The following is a 22,888-nucleotide window of genomic DNA, read 5'->3' on the forward strand; positions in this document are numbered from 1 at the left end:
TTGGTTTATTGCATTCTTTCTAAGTTGGATTTACCGTGAAGGATTGACACTTGTCAATGTGTTTTTTTTTATGTTTATTGCATAAAAATGTAATAGGAAATAGATGAAGCAGAGAAAGAACGATTGCACGACTGAATAGGGTAAGGTTGGAAGATTGTTTGATAATTTAATTTCATAGGTTTAGAAGTTAAAGGTATATGATACGTTTAATAGTTCATTGTATTAGTATATTATGTTAGTGTATAAATTACACAGCAGGATCACGTTAATTGAATTTGAAATTTCACAAACTTTCATGAAAGATTTAATATCATCATATGCAATAAAGTTTATATAGAGATGCATAACGTAAGCTTCGTTATTGAGTTGTAATTGTTAAATTTGTATTTCATTAATTGTTTTTTGATAAATTCAGATGAATTGATTTTTATAAATTGAATTTATACGATCAGTACTATGTAATACGGTAGTTTATAAATAAAAGATAATAGAACCTACATGTACTGAAGAATGTTTCAGAAACATTATCTCATAGTACATCGTAAATTCTATACTTATATTCGATAATATAACGAAAATTCATAATTATTTCAAACAAAAGAGAAATTTTTGTAATTTGAGATCATTTCTACATTTCATAACACAGTACAATACAACCAACGTATATCTTTTATCTTAACAAGCATAACAAGTTCATTCGTTCTAAAAATATACCAAACATATTGCTCAATAAAACATTTTACTTAACAGAACTTGGAACATTACATTTAGCTGTTACTCCATCAACTGTACCAATATCGAGCAACCCACGTTCCGTACACCCACGACAAGCTTCGTCTCGTTCACACTGAATCAACACAGCAATCGAATTTGGCAAGCGTGTACACCCGTCGGTGTAAGATTAAATTGCAAAACGAAAGTAAACCATGCGTAGGATTGACCAAACTGACAGAAAGAGAACAAAGGGAGAATCGAAGAAAATCAGAAACAGAGTTGCTTGGAATCAGTTTGCAGGTTAACCCAGAACCAGAACGCAACTGATCAGACTCACGCCCTTAACGAGTCGACCCCCATCGGCCGCAAACGATCGTGCTCATGTGTGGCCACCGATGTAGATTTCAATTGAGCAATGTCTACCGACGGGGAAGTGGGTAATCCGAGTATGCTGCTATCACTGCCAGCGACAGCTTCGACACCCTCTGCGAACACCTCCCTGCTCGTCTGTCGCAAAAACCCTTTCGCAACGGGTCAAACATTGATTTTATTTCTGCTAGAATCAATCGAACTAAACACCGCTACAGCCTATCAACTTTTTCATCTTCTCTCTCTCTCTCTCTCTTTTCTATGCTGTATATATGTATATATATTCGAAGTAGAGAGTCAGATATTCTTCACATATAGGTTTGACTATAAATCAGAAACACTGACAGTAATTATAAGCCGTAATGAGTAATTCGTGGATTTTTATGTAGACTTATATTTTCCTGGGCACAATCAACGAAATATGTAGAACATAAATAGAAATTCGTTTTACCTATTTTATAAATTTTAACGAGTATTATATATAATTCTGTATATTATATGCATTTTGCGTAATTTTTGTATCTTTAAATTTTCCACTAACTCATGAAAATCCGTGGCCTACTAATAAATATTAAAATATGTATTCATTTCATTTACTAAAAAATGTTGACAAATTTTAATTTATTCAATATTTTGCTTTGCATGCCACATGGAGCTAAATAATGCTTCAGGCTAAATACTAAAACTAAAAATAAAAATGAGAAACTGGCATCAAAATAGTTTATCTCGATCAAGGTGGTCTGAGAAGCTTCAAACTATCTTCCCTCTTTTTTCATGCTTACTAGTCTATCTTCGTGAATAGATTGAAATGATTTTTGGGGACGATCTATAATGAACTTTACGATGCGAACGCCTTTTTATTTTTTCCATAGAATCCTCAGGTGTCGAAACAGAAAGACTCGTGCAACCGATATGGCTGTTTGGATCGAGTTAAATTAGATCGAGCGTTCAATTTAGCCGCAGCGTATAGCCGCGATATTGGATTTGGACATTTGGGAGCCCAGCAGGGAAAGTTCTCCGCGTAGCCAGTTCTCGATACGTTTTCCCCCGTGAAGAGGAAAGGGAGGATGGCTCGTGGAAATTCGAGGATTAAACTTGGCTATCGTGGCATACAGTGCTCGCTCATGCAACGATGAGGCATTTGTCGGTGGAAATCTGTCGAAAGCTTATCGCAAAGTTGTTGAGGCTGAAGATATCGTTACTTGTTCCGGCAAGGGATTCTGTTTGACTGTATAACTAAAGAGGTAGTAGGATTATCGATAAGTTGTCATTTGTAGAGTTTGCTATTTGATTCCTCCACCCGAGTGTAAAGCGAAGAGGTTTAAATATTTCTAAATTTAAAGCTCTCAATGTTATAAAAAATATTAATATTAATATTATCATAAAATATATTGATTTTGTCATTTATCTTTCGTTTTAAACATTATTACTTCAAATAATTTAGTTTGATTCAGAAATTTGTATACAACTACTTAATTAATTTTGATTAAATTATATTCATTCCTTATGAATATTCGTATTTAGGGATATTGTATCTAATAATTTGTTATATTTCTGAATTTTTATTTCGAAAACTGTAATTAAGACGATTTCATGTTTTATTACTTGCATTTCGGTTACGTTGTTTCATCCAGTTTACAAGAAGTATATTTAATTAAACAAAATTTTCTGCTCTGACATATTGTTAAACGTACAACAGCTAAGAAAAGAATAATAGAAGCACTATCTCAAAATATCGTAAAATAATAAAAACATTCTTTGTTTTAAAACCGAAAGCTCCTTAAGAAACTCAAAGCGTAACGTTCAAGTAACGATAAGTCGGACAACTTTTAACGGACAACTTTTTCAACATCTCATAGTCAAACATCCGGACACGTATTGCGTGTATTTTTCAACTCGAACGCGAGGAACGTTTCTTTCAAGCGCGTTCTACGCGTACCTGTTTCCTTGGAATTCGTCGTACGAAATCGAGGGACAAGCACAAAGGGTAGAAGTTGGTCTGTTTCTTACAAAAAAGAAATCTCTTCCTTCCGCGCGAACTTTTCGACGTCGTTCCTTTCCTCTCCGTATTGACGTGTTCTCGACTGAAAACTGCGTAAGATGTTTCTCTTTTGAGGAGCGCGGCCGGGGATGGCATTTTAAGATAATTTCCGGCCGCGTGAGTCACTGAAGGATAAGCCGGATGGGGGATGACAGGCGAGGCTGTAAGAAAGGCCGACGACAGAATGAAATTACTGGAGTAAGTAATTTGAGGACAGGCCGAGTAATTGCCACTCAAAACGTTCAAAGGCGTTGCTCTTTTTTGTTGCACCTTTTCAAATTTACCGACTGTCACCGTCTCGCGATCTTTCGTTACATCTTTTAGGATGCTTCAACTTGATAAGCCATGCTAACGTCACGAGACAACCAAGATGATGAAATAGAGTAAACAGTGTGAATGAAGAAGCATTATTCTGAATTTAATTTCTACTATCTATTTCATTGTCTTGTTAGTTTAGTTTTGTTGAATCAAGTTGTAGTTCGATCGTGTTTTATATATCTTATTATTGAAGTTGGACGAAGGGAAAGGAAATGTATTTATGCGTAATATATTTATATAAAATTTTTACTCACAGTCAAATTTTATTATCATGGGTATGTTCCTCTATTAATGACTTAATATTTTCCACCTTTGAAACTATTATAATGCAATAAGCAATATTACATTGAAAAGGGGTACGTATATAACACCAAGAATTTTATATTAATTTTCTTAAAATCTAGCAGTTTATTTAAAATGTAATAGAAATCAACCATAATTCAATAGAATATAAAATATGATGTACATATTTTCAGCGTCGCGTTATAAAGTACATTACTTCAGATTGAGGGGGCGATTGAAAAAGATGGTCACAGAGCTGTCACGGGCGAAGTATCACGACGTCTCTGTAATCAGGGAATATTTCAATCATCTCGTAATGAGATATTTGCCAGCGTAGGCTTGTGTTCTTTACGTACGTCACACGGGTGGATTTGCTTTCAAAGTAAATCTCTTACCTCGCAGCTTAATTCATTTTTTCTTTGCGCTGACCTTCGTATTTGTCCTTCGTAACCTTGACTCGTTAGTAGCTACTTTCGGCTTTAAGGGAACGAGTATTAAAGGGGCCTATAATTCGAGCCTTCAAAGAAACCTTGATAGGATCGATGTTATTCGTATCGAAAGAAACTTTTAATTGCGTTTCTTCCATGCTTATTAGCATTATACATTTTCGGAAGGGTGAGTTTTTGTATGAATGAAATACTTACAAGAGAATGTAATTGAAACTGGATACTTGTAATAGGTTTATTTTCCAGTTTTCCTTCCCTTTTTCTCATAATATATATTTCAGTTTCGACGTAAATCGAATCATTTATTTCATTCCTGCATATGGAACAGATTTCATAGATTTAATATCGTATACAATTTTCCCTTGCCAAATAAATAATTCTCCTTCTTTTTTTCCAGAAAAGCTTTGTCATAAAATCTGAGTTACTTACTTGCTGCTTGAATCTTCTTGAAATATCCATAGTGTGTGTTCTTCGTCAATTTTCTATATCCAAAAGAAACATGAAATTTCATAAAATAAAGTTACCTTGCTCCCTCGGTTTCGATATTTAAACCTACTAAAGAATTGATATTAAGATTTATGATTAATATAATCATAAATCTTTCTAATCGTAAGCATAAATATAAAAATAAGCAGGTACATATATCAGCAATAGGAAGAGTGAAACGAACGATTAGAAGAAGGAACGGTGCCGTATCGTGGAAGCCCCACGTATTGAGACCTATTAGATCGGTCGGATAAGTTAACCCGATCGTTCGATGACCCTTAACACGGCTGACACATTTCGGCCGCGAGATTCGTCTAATTCCGTGGCAGTAACCATGAATTCTGCTATACCGGAACCAATAACCGAGATTGGCTTTCGTTCCATCGCGTTGCTGGCCGAGTAATCTTTAGCTGCCACCTAAGAAACCCTAAGGATCACGAACACGAAGGTGATTTCGTTTAAGGTTTCTCCTTGTAGTACCGTATTCTCTTCTTCCCCCTCTCTTTTTTTTTCTTTTCCCGACGATACAGTCCTACGACCCACATATTCCATAGAAACGAAGCTCAACCCCGGTTATGTTACGAGGACAATATCTAATAAAAAGCAGAGTGAAGTGGCTCCGAGGGTGATGAGACTTGCTCTTTTATAAAGCTTTCACCGGAATTTCTCTCGTCATTGCGTTCGTCCCCGTCGAATCGCATTGGGAAAAGGAAGATTGTATAAGTGACAATTCGGAGGTTTTTATAGGACTTATGAAATCCCGGACATTTTATTCCGGGATTATTGTTCTGTACGCCTCCCGTTCAAACGTTATTTTCTGAGAAAAATGCTTCGTAAACGTGTTGATGATAGCAGACGTTCTAAGCTATGATCTTAAACATTTCTCCCTTATAAGAATTTAAATTGACACCGTTAGCGGAGGAAAGGAGATAGGTGTGTATATTTTTGCTATATAACTTAAGATAGTAACATTTTTCTTAAACACAGAGAGGGTTACTTGGTATTCATCGTGAGGTACGGATTTAAATACTTTTCCCTTTATAAGAATCTAACTCAACATGTTCGTGATACGAGTATATTACAATAGTTATAGAAAGTTATATTACAATATATATTTTCGTGTGTTCGATAGTTTGTAATACTTGTGAATATGAAGGGCAGATGATGTTTGGTTTAAAAGGCAAATCCTTTGATAGGTACAATTATATCTTTGAGTACTATTGAATGATGTACTCTCATCGCGGTATTCGTGAGTGAATTATATCTCTGCAACCTGTCTTATATATTACAAAATCGAGAAATAATGAACAATTTTAAGCAGAAAATATCTACAATCGTACAAATGTTAATATGATATAATTTATTCCTAAGAAAGGCGACATCAAAAGGTAATGAAACTCTAAATTGAAAAATTATTATGTCCAGGTAATTGGCAATCAGAGTGATGAATTAACTCATGTTTTCCAATTAATAAGTTCAAGAACTTGTAACTATAATAACATAATAATTAAATACCATAATTTTATAAACATCGTAGTAAATTACGTTATAACAATATTTTCCTCTTAAAACGAATAATTCTTGTATCAGGCAACTTAAATACAGGACTCAGTGGAAGTGTTTAACAGGTTACCAGATACTAAGTAATTCACTCTGTACTAGCTATGGCATGCTATATCCTAACAAATCATTATCTAAGCAATTAACATTCACTGGTACAAGTTCGTTAAGCTGTACAAAACAAACAGTTGTGCAGTACACAATCTGCACTAGCAATCAGCTTAATCGCTTACTGCACAATTCTAAACGGGCAATCGTTGCACAAATTCCGATACGCCATCCTGAAACAAGTACAAAGTATATTAATCTCTGATGGCCTTGACACTGGCTCGTCAGAAATTGGAAGCTCTAACATCATTATCCGTCGAGTTTAATCGATTCGTTCTAGCTGCAGCCTCCTCCTACGCTGAAACTACGTGTTCCATCCATTTACTCTGGTCCCTGTTCGCTTAACTTTTTTATCGCGGTCGTCTCTGCATAAAACCATGCATTGTATAGTAATACCGTATTTACTGATAATAAATACAATAAATGATTGTATGCAATTATAGTATAAAAAATATTATACCTGTTAGATTAAGAACATACAGAGACTACAAAGATATTTGCATTCTTTTATCTATGATAAAAAAATTAACCTCCGGATCTTCCTAATACATGTAAATAGTGAAACTACTGAGAAAGCATATCAAGCTTTTCTTGTGACAAATTGATATAAATTTTTATAATATACTAAATACTAAATACTATACATTATTTCCTTTTTAACATTAAAGTATTATATTGTTAATTATTATCTTCTTAAATTATTTTTTAGTCGCTATCTTCTATACAACAATCTGCACAATTCTGTAAAATATATCCCTTAGTGATGAACGATTATAATAATAAAAGGCTTAATATCGTCTGTAGTTATCAAAAGGGTTAATATCAGTTCTGGGGAATAATTCGGTGAATATTTCGTCGACTTATCTGACAGTACGTGTAAACATAGCATGCACGCGACGCGTAACAGTGCATCGCGTTATCTGTGGCGATTGCCAGCCAGGGGTCGTCGCTCGCCGGCACTAATAGATTCATTAGGGGTAGACTGTACACCCTTCGAGTGCATAGCGAACCCTAAATGTATGCGCGTGCAGTCTATTTCTACGTCACGCGCCCCTTCGAACGTTTACTCCGTCGCAGGCAACGTGTATTCATATCCAGTTCATTCTAGCGCGCAACTATTGCGTTGATTCATTCACCAACGCTTTCTCGGCGGTGTTATCGATTTGTTCGCGTGAATTCTGCTTTGCCACCCATATTACGTAACTCTGTGTACCCGTGTGCATTCACTGTTTCGCGCGTACGACGCCTTTCCTCGAGGTGTGGGTATCTGGCTTGTATTTCTGATAGTACTTGTTACGTGTAAGCTTGTAGATAGCGGAGATTGTGCCAAGTTGATTAAGTTGATTAACTCGATTGTCGGAGCACAGTGTCGTTATAATTAATCTACAGTCGTTAAACTACAATGTGTTCATGGAACTTTATGTTTTTTTATGAATAAAGGCGTAGGAATTAGAGACTTATTTGATTTATAATGACAAATGGTATTAATAAATCTGTGGTAATAAATATGTGAAAATATTACAATACGTGTTCTAATTTGTTGCATTCTAATAGCTACCATAAATATTACAATACAATCATACAAATAAATACTACGACACAATTATACAAATACTCTAATAAACGCTAATTAAATACTTCATTATGACTGGTTGCTTATATTATAGAATGCAATTATATATTTATAGTATGCTGCATGATTTCACTTTGATCAATTCTTTGTTACTAAGCTTTTACGATTTCACGTTAGTATATCAATTATTATTTACGACGTGTTTATTCATCAATTTATTTATTGACGTATACAATATAAGAGATATCATTTGCTATCATAATTAATTTCACATGAACCAACCTAATACATTTAACAGCATCAAACATTCTAACCATCTACAAATATATCCATCGACGTCGCCGATTTACCCTTGCGACTCTATTCAATAACTCACCCTGTAATACGAGCACCTTAGCTTCTCACGTGTTTACGCACTCGGTGTTCTCGTGCGCGATACATCACTCGCTAAGCACTCAAACAACCGCTCACTGACTCACGCGCCGCGTTATCTACAGGTTCTAGTCGAGTGTCCTCACGTTTCCACCGATTCGCGCGATATACGTATATCAGTCGTTTGGACGAGCTTGATGGTAGCTCGTTTACTTCATAACTCATTTGGTCATTCAACGACTCGTACTTTCCCCTGCAGCATCCCTTCCTGCACCCTGCGGATAACTCGCAAATCTGATTATCGATCGGTAATCAATATTGGTGCAATTTGGCCCTACGCCAACCTGGCATGTGTATGCTTGTATGTGTCGTGTGCGTGTCCTTCGTCGAACCAAGCGGGGCGGCTTACCGGCTGATCCAATGGAGGGGATGATTGAAAACAGTGCACGTGCGGCACAGCTAATCACGCTTTGAGCGACTTCAAACGAATCTCTTAATATGTGTCTTTGGAATGGATATTTCTGAAATTTAATTTGTTTCATTTGGATAGAAAATGATTTTAATTTTTGTAGCGTTAACTTTGTGCGTCAATCTTTAGTCAAGTTTTTGGTGAATGGGTTGGAATGACCGTGATTTAAATTTTAATAGTACAGTGTAATAGGGGTGTCGAGGAAAAAGGTTGAACTATGTATTTGATATTTCTTAGCCAGTGAATTTTCTTTTTGTTAATAATGAAATTGTTTTATTAAATTTCTCAAAGGTAGGTAGCTAATTATAGACGAGTCTATTATATTGATTTTGACTCGTAATATGATTTAAGACGTATAATCCAATAGGTTTAATATTAAGTAGTTCGGATCAACGATTCAAGCGTACAGAACACTAAGTAGTTTATGTCAATGACTCATACGCCGTAGGCTGCTATGCGGGTAAATAACAATGATTTTCATTATTCCTCAGTAAATGTTAATTGCAATTATCGATGTCTATAAAATCAAAGTAAATAATGATTGTGGTATACGTATAGAAACGGGACCTCGTTCTTTTATTTACCTGCTCTATTAACCTTCACAATATCTCAAGTGATTTGTTCTGTATACAATTTAACCTCATCAAAATACATATCTGATTACAGTATTACATCGCAACTTCATCTTCATTCATTTCTTAATGAACAAAGCTTTCATAAAACCCTAATCGTTACTTGCGAAACAATTACATTAGCGTTTAATTTGTAGCTCAATCGTTGGCAGAAGTTTCCTTGATGGAAACATCGCGAGTCCGCATTTAATTTCCTTCTTCTAGCTTGATACACCCCCACGGATATCGATTTCTCGTTTAGGAAGCAATCAACCAGCACGAGCAAGCGGTTTCCTTAATACGTTTATTTCTCTCCAGATTTGATCCGGTGTCTTGTGTAAAACGACCGGACGAACCATCTGCCTATGCATATTCATGCCACCTTTCATTTTCGTTCACAACTGTCGTCTAACCCCTTCCTATAAAGCGCTATCGTATTGCTCAAATATAATTTTTCAAGCATATTGCGCTAACTGTAGTCAGTGCGTCGATATTGCGTTTTTTGTTCGTATCGTTGCTCCGTTAAAAAAGTTGGTCGACTGGTAAAATGTTTTATAGGCAATTTTCTTCTGATATGAAGAATTCACGTCTGTTTCAATATTCATCGCATTTATTAGTTTGCATTGGAGAAACGCGTGTTTGACGGATATTAAAAAAATTCCATTGTCCTTTCAGGTCTTGTTCTGTGAAATTCGTGACAAACCTTGTCAATTCGTGTTGGTATCTCTTGTAAAATTGTTAGTGGACTATTTGATGCGATGTTAAGAACGAAGTTTATATTTGTTTTTGACAATAAGTGCATAATATTTTGAAGAATTAATAAAACAATTGTAACTTTCTCTTAGAAACTACTTTTCTGATAAAGTTTATTTTACAAAAAAAAAAAGAAATATATATAAACACATATATAATTTATATAAGAAGGAGAAAGTTCAGAATTTATTTTATTTACAAAGAAATCTTCAGTTTGGTGGTTATCCTTTTCTTATACAAGTTTCTAAATGTCAATATTTCACGAGCAACGTTTCTTACGACATCGCGAAAATCCAAGAGCGATATCGTATTTTTTTGTACATCGTGCATGCATCACCAACGTTAACGTCGTTGACATGGAAACATGATGGATGTTTTGGACGTGTGCCATTTCAACAATGCATCAATTCGCCATACATATCGAACGGTCGCAAGGTGTATTTTTTCACTTACGAACTACTTCGTATCTTTCAATATTTTGAATTAAATTTTACATAAATACATACGCACAATTACATGACTGAATTGTATAATTGATATTTTATATCCTATATTCTAATTTGTACTTTATTTTAAATATTTGTATATCATATTTTTTTATCAAAAATATTTTTATTTAATAACAAAACTACTTATTACTATAGTATCATAAAACCTTAATTTAAAAGGGTAGCCCTTATCCGCACTAATTTACAAAAAGATCATTGAAATCTTCAAAAATTTCTATACAAAATTACAAAACTGGTCATTCTTGTAGTTTCAGTATTAATAAAATGTACCTATATGTTATAATAAAAAATTCAATAGTTTAAATAGAAAGTGGTACATTAGTTAATTAGAAAATGATATAATAGAGTCTTGTTTCTACTTCTTTATCTGTTCGTTTTCCCAGTTTCTACTTCAAATTTTCTCAATTTAATTCTATAAAGGAATGCTTTGTTCTTTCCGCGAAATGAATGGTTCGATTGAATTCTTGTATGCTTCGCAGTTCATTGTGGCGAGAGTAGGACAAGTTATACAATCGGAAAGAAAAATGAAAAGGAATTGTACGGGACCGTGTCTGTAATTTCGTGCGCGTGTTATATAATAATTTTCCGGATTCATTGTTCAGGAATTAATTTCTCATTTCTCGTTTCATCGTTTGGGCGCGGCCTTTTATATTCGAATGGAGAGAACGAAGTTCCACGGACCTCGTGATAATGAAACTGCCCGAAAATAGGTAATAAGTTGATTCGCCGTATTCAACGTAAATTCATACGTTTTTTCCTCTAAAGAATCCCGCATATTAACATTTACTCGTTTCTTTCTTATTGGAATCATGAATCATACGTAAATCACCGTGGTCGTTTCAGAGTACGTTTGTATAAAGTCTCTTCTTTTTAGAATTTGATTTAGAACAGAAAAATTAAAAATGGAAGATATTATGGATATATTTCATTACTATTCATTACTCATATATTTCAATATTATTGTCTTGCTTCTAGATATTAGACTTCGCCAGTGATATAACATGTCGTTAGTCAAACATTTTTACTTTAAGAAGATGCGAGTTGCGATATAGGTAGTATTTGAAAAAATATCTTTGAAAGAATTATTCTATTACTAGCTGTCAGTAGTGATATAATGCGTTATTAGTCAGACATTTTCCTACTGCCTATATCAAAGCTATATATTGAATATTATTACTTAGAAAAATATCATTAGAATGATTATTCTATTACTTGTAATCGTCAGTAGAAGTAGATATAACATGTTATTAATCAGACATTTCCCTCATATTTTCTATATTGAAGTTATAAATTGAACACTATTACGTCAAATATGTATAGTATGTTAATTCACATTCTTGGTATTGCTCGCAAGAAAGAATGTCTGTGAAAACATTATTTTATCGTCCTAATTTTGTCATATGCGGTAAGAATATGTTTAATTCAATATTCACAATACTTTTTAATCTTATAAGGATATTTACAGAAGCGTAATAAGGTTCTTCCAAAAGTTTCTTTCGTTTTATAAGGAAATAATAGATGCACAATATTTTTTTTTTATATTATTTTATTGAATTATGTATCATCCATTTTGTTTGTTCAGTAGAATAAAATACATATAATACCATACGTATTACACTATTTTTTACCAAGTAAAAGTACAAAGCAGAAGATAAGTGATCGAATTTCCATGATATTCTCCAATTTTCTTAATTTGGCCTCACGAAATATTCACATCCTGTTAAAGCTCCTGAGCGATTTAACGAGACAGTGGCATCGGAGATCGGACAGAGATCCCGATAATAATTTTTTGCTTCTATCGGGAAACTTTCTCGCGAAATTTGGGAAGGCGGTTCCTGTCAGAAACAGCTTTTGGCGTGGTTTATGGTGTGCCTCTTGCACTTACCACCCTAGCCAAGGAGGAGCAAGGAAGGATTTCGGTAAAGCCCTCCGGCCGAGCATAATGCTCCCATTATCTCCAGTCCTTTCGTCTATACTGCGTGTGCACGTTGCTTGGCTAATGTACCGGGTGTCCATGTAATTTCCCATCTCCTGCGATCCGCCGAGCCGATTTCCGTTTACCTAAGCATGCTTGTGACACGATCGTAAACTCGGGGTACCAGACGATCCCGGAACGACGTTGAAACGAGTGAAAGTGTACGAAGAAAGAGGATAGAAAGAAGGTAGAACCCCGTGTCAGCCGGCCAAAAACCATTACGGTAATATCTCGCGGGGCAAACAAGTGATTTTTAAAAAGACCAGCCTGCCATTTCACGGCAATTTCGTCTCCCCATAAGCATCTCTATTCTCCACCTTCAACATCTTAGAGTAGCCGATGCTCGTATAACAGAACGATTATGAAAATTTCACGTCGGTTTCATTTTACCAAAGGTATACGATCCGTTGGAGTATACCTTCTTGTGTATTCCTACCACGAACTTTGCTATCTCCTCTATCTTGATGCCCATCTACCATAATATTTTTTATGAGACGCTAGTCGTGCCAAGGAAAGATTAATAGGACTCTGAAGCTTATACGAAGATACATATGTAAATATAAAGACTATATTCGCCTTTATGTATCACGTACAGTAGACGATGCTCATGAAGATTCTATATGGTATTCGTTCCAGATCCATCTGCTTCAGGCTCTTCCTGCGAGGATGACGAAGATGGTCGCCGAGTGGATATCAGAAAACGCAAGAACAGTCTGTACGCATCTTCCTCGACTCGTGCTCTGTCAGTAGACAGAGAAAAAGAGCTAAGCTCGGTCGACGGGGCTGTGGTGGACTGCGTAGCCCTGGTGCATCTCACGGATCAATCACCCACCGAATCTAATCAGCCGGTCCGCCATCCATCACCCTATTACTACGGCGATTTGTTCAAGGTACCGGATCAAATAAGCAAGTCACAGCCAAACAGGTACAGAAAAAGCGTTAGTCTTGACGTACCGGGTGAACGTTCACGAACACCCGGTATACCGAAGAGAAACTCGGTGGCGGGTGATGGGGGTTCCTATTCATCTCAGCAACAACAACAACAGCAGCAGCAGCAGCAGCAGCCACAGCAGCAACATTATCAACAACAGCAGCTACAGCAACAACATCCATTGCAGCCACAACAGCATTATCAAAGTCAGGATCTAGTGAGCCCCACGTCGGGGAGCGAGCATGCTGTCCCAGCCAGAAACGAGATCCTCTCGTCGTGCATCATCACCGAATGGGATCACACCCTCATGCCTCCTCATAGATTGTTAAGCCACGACCTACCAACCACGGTTTGTACTTGCGTCGCATCAGCTGAAGAAGAGGAGGATGAGCTAGATCAACGGCAGCCGCAACTAACGCGGCATCAAGTGCGCAAGCTACGTCGTACACGGAGGATAGACCCGCAACCGATACTCGTCGAGGACGAGGACGACGTGGAGGGAGAGGACGAGGGTGAGGAAGAGGAGGAGGAGGACGTGGAGGTGGAGGAAGACGAGGAAGAGATGGCTAGGCAACGTCACCTCTACGAGACGGCCTTTGATTGCAAGGTCAATCGCTCTGACGATGATCTCGATGACCTCGATCGGGTTACCAATCATCCTGTGTTGCATTCACAGGTACGTATCAATGTTCTTATCTTTTATCATCTACGATAGCATTCGATTATGTTTTATTTTTCTTACGATGTTAGGGTACTTTTATTAAATTTATTTCTTTATTTACGTATTCGATAAATATTTCTTCTATTTGTCATAGTAAATAATATAATATTAATATGTCCATATTTTTTCACACATTTTCCTGTTTCTTTACGATATTGATGCTTTGTTTCGTCGTTTTACGGAAGGAGATTCCAGAATTATAATTTTTACGGGAACATCTGCGTTTGCGATTTATTTCCCGAGTTTGCCTGTTCTCTGATATTAGGGAAACACGGGGCCGCTGGTCTTTAATGAAAAGCAATTAAAGTCCAATATATCTCAAAATGTTACGGGATTTCGGAACACGAACTATGAATCTTCCCCTATCTAGCACTAATTGAACTTTAATTGCAGTCGAACCGTATAATTCGCTCATTATACGAAAACGTAGTTATACCTTCGCATTGTATAAACTAACTTCTGATATACTTAAGAGACTCACAATGAAATATTAATTCTCCGATCAGTTCCTATTCATTCACTTTCACGATGAATATACTTATGATAATTATTGATTGTTGTTTGATAATGCAGATCAGAAGCAGCAGCGCGATACCAGTAAGCAGAACGAGTTCATCGACAGACACGTCGAAGCAACAACAACAGCAACAACAGCAAGTCCCATACGCTGGTCAGTCCCACAGCAGCAAAGATCGACGCAAAGTTGTACTTCTCCGCCCAAAACCGATTCCGAGCCGTCTTCAGCAGCAGCAGCAGCAACAGCAACAGCAGCAACCAGACAATATTTCTACTCTGTCCCAAGACATCGAATCCCTCCAGATCAATTCAAGCGACGAGAAAACCGGTTCACCGAGACTACCGGCCCGAGGTTATACTCCGTCACCTCCATCCACGGCACCGTTGCCTGCCAAATTTCATGGCAACCGTGATCACTTGTTGTTAAACATACGCAGCACACCGAACCTACCCTGTCAACCTGACCATCCACGTCTCAAGGATCTAAGATTGCCCGTAAAATCTCTGTTGAGAGCGAAAGACTCGCCTCAAAGTAGCGAGGGTAGTATTCTCGAGATTAAAAGTAGACCGAAGAGTTTTGCTCAAGACAACGTAGAATCGTCTCAGGGACGACGTTTCGACCAGGAACTGATACTAGAGTTCAAGGGGAGGCCGCGAGAGGAGAGGCAACGACCGCGCAGTTTGATTCGCGAGAGCAAGCCGATCATGGAGTTCAAAGGTAGGCCTCACGAGGCCGAGAGTGATCTATTACGGCCTCGTAGGGATGTCGGCTTGTTGGAATTCAAATTACGGACCAGTAGACGCAGGGCGGGATACTCGAGTACAGAGAGTATGGCTACCAGTAGCAGTGGAGGTAGCATGGAATCGCTTCGAAGTAGCACTAGCGAGGGTAACAGATCCACTAGTAGTTCTGAGAGTCGTCATAGTACCAGTCTAAGCTCTCACAGCTCTGACAGTGGCAGCACCAATTGCTACCATCATCATCAGCAACCTTCTATGACCGGTTTTTTAACCCACCACGCGAACAAACTACACATACTGTCTCCTATCTCTGACAAATCGTCCCAAGAGCCTGCCTCCGAGACTTCCGACAACAATCGTAACAACAACTCCCAGAAAGCCTCGCCTGAAGAGAACGTGACCACGGAGAATAACGTAACCGCATCGAATAACACGAACACAAACACAGGAAATACAAACACAAACTCCGTGACCTCACCGATGGACACGTCTTTCAAGAAGAGACGCACACCGCAAAACAAGAATCTGATTAACTTGGCCCTGCAATCCTCGTCGTCGGGCGATGCGGAGATCCAAGGATCGGACAGTGGCATCTCGATCGAGTCGCGAGCCGGGATCAAGTGCAAACCATTCGGGTTCCACTTGTTGAAACCGCAGCTGGATAACATCAATCTCGTGGACAACGAGCCTGAGCTATCCGATCTGCCTTTCGACATGCCAAAACTGCGAAGGAGGCGATTGCTTATGCAACAGGACGCCACCACGTCTGGCAGCGCGACCAGCGTGGATTTGAGGGACTTGCCGTTTGACATGCCAAAACTGAGAAGAAGGCTAAGATGCATGCAGAGCACGGAATCCAGCGGATCACAGGCCTCCTCCAGTCTTTCTATGCGCGACGTCGAGCCGTCTGCGTTGTTTGGTAAGTCTATACCCCTGGTCTTATTCGGTTGTACAGGTTTATAGAGTTTGGTAGGTGAAGCTCTTTGATACGGAGTGACTTTTTGAATGTCGAATGGAAATGAGATCATGGTACTAGGAAATAAGGTGGGTATCAGATAGGGTTTTTTTTATATGGTTAGTAATTGTATCTAAAATCGAGGAATCATTATTGAATAACATACGTTGTCTTATTTGGCTTTGTCGCGCAAGTTGATCATAGTTGTAACTTCTTCTTAAAGTTGATATACTGTATTATATCTTAGAGAATACCGATTAAAAATCGATTTTCTTATTTATCAAAGAGTTTCTAATTTGTCCAATGTATCAACAAACGTTTGTTAAGAATAATTGTGAATAATTTAATTTTACAGTAATTTTCTGAATTCTACATGAAACTCGCGTAATTTATTGTGTTATAGTTTTACTATGTAGTCATACTTCGAATTTGATTCCTCAATACTTGTATAGGCTAGTATTCGCGATACTCGAAAGATCCGTAGATAAAGTAAATTGCCGGATTTAAAGACGTGTCTAATTAATTTTTATCACAGCTTTCTTGTAGAAATGACTCTGACGTTAAAATAATTATCAAGAAAATGAAGCCTGAAAGTTCAGTGCGCAATGTTGTAAATGGATTCTCCCTTCTTTAATCGAGCGCCTAGCCATTAAAACGATAAAAACCGTACTTTCGGCATCTCGAGGTAAACTAAGTACTTATCAACGCTAGGGGACACCGTAATTTGATGCTGATCGTTATGAACCTTCCAGACAGCGGCTAATATCGTTAAGCTTCACTTAGCGCCTGCATCCCTCTCAGAGACTAAATATTTAACGTTACCAACACATATTCCTTAATACATGTATAGGGTGTCCTGCGAATGGTAGTATAAGCATCAAGTGGGTGACACTATATGAAATTGAAATTATGTCAAAAACATAGAATACAATTTTTTCATGTGAAGCTCCGTTTCCGAGAAAATTAATATCGAACGTTTGTCCAATATATACGTTTATATTCTACTTACAATGTCAAATTAGCTTGAGATTTCGCTGGAAATTAATATTTATAATTATAGTTGTGCTTATCGTATTGAGAAACGAAGTCCAAACTATGAAACAGAATATTTATACATAATATATATATATATATTATTATTTTATAGTAAACTCAGTTTGATAAATTAAGCATAAACTACGCAAAAAAATATTTTCAACAATTCCCAAAGTAATAAAATGTATCCTCCGTAATTATTTTGCTTCATTGGCCGTTCTGCATTATCCGATACAATAAATGCAAATGTACGTTAGAAACACTAACCCACAACTAAAATTTGTTAAACTGAAACCCAGTTAAATACACATTCACTAAACACCAAACACTTAAAGTCAATTTTCTTAAAAAGAAAGGCTAGTACAGGAATTCCTTATTCTATATATGTTGCACTTTGGCCTAGTTTTCAATTTCCAATTTCAGTATAAGTGTCACATATCACATTATACTGTATAATATATTTCCAACTGTGTTCTCCACCACTCCATTGCATTGAAATAAGAATTAAAATACCGAACCTAGAAAACAATAGAGAAAATACAGGTTCATTGAAATTCTAATCCTTGAACCTTTTGTTGAATTTTGCCGCTCGTGTTAACCTACTCCCGTAACCAGAGCATTGCTTTAAGGAGCGTTCTTCTGCGCGTGAGGAAAGTTCGAAAGCTTTAATTAACGTCGTCTCGCGCGTATTTCTCTCGAAAACTTTGCGTTATCCGTAAAGTCGTGCAACGATACAACGTTCCGGGTTTCTCCCGCGAAGGACTCAAGTTTCTCTTTGGTAGATTGTGAAATTGTACAGACTACTTGTCACAGAAAGGTAAATCTGGCTAGGCTTAACTCGATTTGCTTAGTCACGACGAATCAGTTATGCACTGGTCGTTGCTGTATAAACATAGATTACTGAAACACTAGGCGACGCATACATAACACGGTGTACGTGAATCTATTATACTAATTTGTACCTGAATCTTGTTCATTGATTAGCATCTTCGGTAACAAGAAATTTCATAAAGAATTTTCTAAACTTGATAAAAAATAAACAAACAAATATCGAAGCTTGAAAGGATAGTGGAGAAAAAAGGAAACTTTTTGCTGAAATTTAGATAGGAAAAAATTCTAGAAGCTTCGGAATAACTAAAAGCTAAGGAATTACCGAATTAATTTATTGTTGTAATATTTCGGAAGCAATCAGGCAGTGCATAAGGAATATTAAATTAAGAAAAATGAAACTGACTTGAACAGAGGTATTTACGAATTAATTACAACGAAGATGAAAATAATTTTTGTGTAAATTATAAAAAGAACTACATGTCTCTCAAAAATATTAAAAAAGTACGGTTTTGTTTACTCGAAGTAAAATTAATGTTAAACAACTTGTAATACGTTAGAAACTAGACAGAAGCTATCAACCAATCACAGGACTGACATGCGCGACCCAGAAGCCTAATCATTCGATACCTTAATGCTCTTATAAAGACACCGATGGAAAAAAACTGGCAGAGCCAGGGATTTGCCAGATCGTAGATTTATGCGTCATCGATCACCGATCGGCCTTAATACTTGAATTTGGTCGCGATTTGCGGTCTACATCAGCGGGCGTTCGGAATTAGTCAGCTGATTAAGCTTCCGGCCCCCTGTTTTCCAACCAACGTCGTACTCATGAGCTCCCTAAGTTACGTTCTGATGGGAGTTTCATCTGGCAGCTATCCTCCCAGCTTCGAAATTGCGAAAGCTCTAACACGAGAGCTTCGAGTTGGCGTCGCGTTGCCTGCAGGCAAAATCTGCGCTACGTAGCGATCGCACAGTGGTAAATAGCGCTATACTAGTATTGCATCGGTGTATCCTAGGGTGCTGTGATTCACGAAGGGACGAGGGTGAACGTAAAAATGTGAAAGGATTATTTTTAACGGTGAACGAGTGTCCATAAATGGACGAGAGCTCGCTAAATCGATTCTTTTGAAAGTATTGACTGCTGGAAAATTAATGGTTGGGAGAATAGTTAGAGTAAAAAAGGGGGAAATTGTGACGATGATGAATTTCCTCCGTTTTAATGTATTTTGGTTTTTGTTTGGAAGTTTTATTGTGGAATGAAAGGGTTGCAAAGAAGACAAGAATAATGTAAAATTTAGGTGATTATGTAGGGCGAAGTAACCGAAAGAACGCAAGCAAAATGTTGCTTTGTAAGTTGCAGATCTAGTCAGTTAAAGTTTAAATAGATTTTAAAATTAGTCCAGTAAATTCAGCTACTTATATCCCCAAAATATGATTATAGAATAGATAGAAATAGTATGCAACAAAATTCTCATATCTATTTTTTTTTCTTTTTTTAGATTCTATTAATTATGAATCCTTATTTCTTAAAAAATGTATCTTAAGAGTTCTACATCATATTTAAATGTTATATTACAAGCATCGTCAGAGTAGAACTTAAACTTAAACAAAACTTTTATAAGCTTCAGGGAAATATAAATTTTCAGAGACATGAACAAACATAGGCTTCTACGAACGTTAATAAAATTTGACATTTTTGTGAAACCTATCTTTATCATCTTTAGCATCAAAAACACATAACTGTAACATTTCGTAACATCAACAACAACCCCCAACCGTGACTAAATTTATTCAATCATTTTATGTATTGCCACGTCCGAGGATATTGTGGCTCGGTTGTACACCGATCCTCGAATTCTCGATTTTTATGATCGGAGTCAGCTGCGTCGGGATCGAGAAGCTATTTTTTCCTCGGTTTGATGGATGTCGGTCGGCTCGTAGCCGTAAATTACATTTTGAAGAGGGAAAGGGGAAGTGTTTTCGCATGCGATCGAGAACAGATTCCCGAAAATCTCCGCGCTTTTTTCGGAGTGCCGACAATTACTTATCGTGCCCGGCAGAGCAACTTTAAGCACGGATGATCGATCGGTGTATTTGTTTTTCATCCTTCTATTTCTCTACTGATTTTATTAATCTCTTTTCGATGAATCGTCGATCGCGCAAGAAATAGCAATTTCTTAAAGAATTAACGAACGGGATCACAGTGACGAGAGAAAAATTAATATCGGGGAATGTGATTCCAATTTTATCTTCCTTGTTTTTTACTGTTGCCGATATGTTAGATTCGCTTTAACAGCGCAGCGTCGCTTTAATTGGCCTTCGATCAACGGCGTCGCTCTTCCGCCGACGCCAATAACCATCGCGGAATTATCACGTCATTTCTATGAGGTAATTGAAAGGCAACAACGCGTTAACACGTTTCGTGCCGCGTAGGGCGTGTGCAATTGCTTAAAAATTAAATGTAATGGTTTGATGTCTAATACATCTCAAACAATGAATCTTCTTCTTGAGAATTATATCGTTTGTACTATTTAAAAAATTGTAAGTTATACACAAAACAATCAGAAGCAAAACTAAAAAACTAATCGGCCTGAACGAAAAGTAACCAAAAATCGATCCAGCACGGAACCTTTTAAACGATGCACAGTAACGAACAGCTCGCGTGGAGACGGTTTTTGTGTAGGCGAGATCGTGCGAGTGGTTTTGTGAGCGTTTCGATACAGTTGGGAAGGATTATACGTATTTTCTGCTACAAATACTACGTTCCAGCGCGTTTTTCATTTAACGAGCATGAAAACTGAGAAATGAAAAATATTTTAGATAGGTATATTCGGTATATTTTTAATGAGCATAACAAATCTCAGTTTAACCAGATCAATTTAATTAATTTAATTAATGATTACTTGATTGGTGTAGAGAATACCATTTTACTATATAATTTCAAATACGTAGTTGTACGATTCCGATGAGAACATATTCCGCTAAATTTTACCAAAATTCACACACCTACTACATATATTCGTACAGTAAACGGTAGAAGCATTAGCATTGACGCGAATAAAGCGCGCAACGATAATTACCAATTATGCAAAATAAAGTGTAAGAATGCATCAGCGTCGTTCGTGACAGAAAACGGAAAGACGTAATTTTATTATTTTCTTGCCCGTCCAACTAAACGGAATTCGATACAAGCTGCCTGATGGATCCACTGCTGGTAAATATGACGTAATGCTTCGGCAGTGTTTCTCGCTGTTACACAATTTCATTGGAACGACGTATGCATCGATAGCAGTGAACGTTAATTGCAGAGTGAAATTAAAAAACATGATCGTTGCATGGTCTATTAAACCGTTGAAAAGGGTTTATCCCTGGAGGGTATTAAACGCGGGTATTTTCCGAAAGGACGGTTTTCGATTCACCGGTCGTTTTGTTCCCTTTCGCTTTCTCCTTTGGCGTTTCATCCGCGGCGACGGGCGACTAACCCGGAAGAAACACGGTTCCGCATTGTGCTTGCGAACAAAACGTCCGAGGTTGCAGCGCGTGTCCGCAATGCGCGTGAGACCAGTGACGCGAATATAGACCGGGGCTCGAACTACGAACCGCAATATCTTTGTCCTCATGTACCTCTGTGCACGTGTTGTATTCGTGCCGGTGTTCATCTTTGCATGGACGGAAGCGCAAACGCGCGCGGCACGTGTGTTTCGTATTGTCGTAGGTTCACGTTGTGCGGAGGCGTGCTGTCATCGGGGCGATACCAAGAGCATATTGGAAATATCGGAAATATTACGCCCTACTTGCGACGAGAGCGTACTGCTTCCCCCGCGTCGACTTTTCTAAACGTCAATGGCGACCCTTTCGTTATGCGACTCCTGTCAAAGATGTACTTTTTCACTCGCTAAAAATAGCTTGCCAATGGATGAACGAGCGTCGTCTACCAGTCGTTTTAACCAGTCGCTTTTCGATGATTCCTTTGGATGATTCGTGATAGTGCGATGTAATGAAAGGTGCTTGGAATGCTGGATTTTGAACAGTTTTTTCAATAATTTCGGTTCTAGCTATTAGTTTTGATAATTATGTGCTATATTTGATAATTATGTGTTGTAAATACTTAATTATTATGTGGGTTTCTTTCTTATGTCAGGCATTGATTTTATGAGACAGTTTTAGCGAGTTCAGGTTTCCTATTCGAAATATACTTTGAATATATGAAAATAAAGGTGATGAATAGTTAATTTGTAATACATTCCTGAAGTTGAATCAATATTTCATTTTGCTCCCTTAATTATAATTCCATTGTCTTTATTTTATTTCTCTGCTGCTTCGTTTGTGTAATAAACACGGAAACATTCTTTGTTTAATTTACGTTCGATACTTGATAATTATTATAGGTGAAAGACAAATTAAAATATATTAAAGTTTACTGTATTGTTTTACTTTAATACCAATTCTTAGAAAATTTGTTGTCATTTTGCAAACGTATAGATTAAAGTGAAATGATATGTCATAATTTGGGTTTCATGAACTTACGAATTAGGAAACTAATGTTCATTGGGCTTAGCGAATTCTCAAATT

General features: G+C 37.1%; 1 protein-coding gene across 1 annotated transcript in view; it reads left to right on the top strand.

The window, feature by feature from the left end:
• The window catches only part of LOC126915883 (uncharacterized), a 244,432-nt gene that overhangs the window by 203,367 nt on the left and 18,177 nt on the right, over positions 1-22,888 (top strand). The window contains exons 5-6 of the mRNA XM_050721009.1: positions 13,223-14,193; positions 14,812-16,414. Coding sequence (XP_050576966.1) covers positions 13,223-14,193; positions 14,812-16,414 — 2,574 coding nt within the window. The remainder of the gene's footprint in view (positions 1-13,222; positions 14,194-14,811; positions 16,415-22,888) is intronic.

Source organism: Bombus affinis, chromosome 4, assembly GCF_024516045.1.
Source record: "Bombus affinis isolate iyBomAffi1 chromosome 4, iyBomAffi1.2, whole genome shotgun sequence".
Lineage (NCBI taxonomy): Eukaryota > Metazoa > Arthropoda > Insecta > Hymenoptera > Apidae > Bombus > Bombus affinis.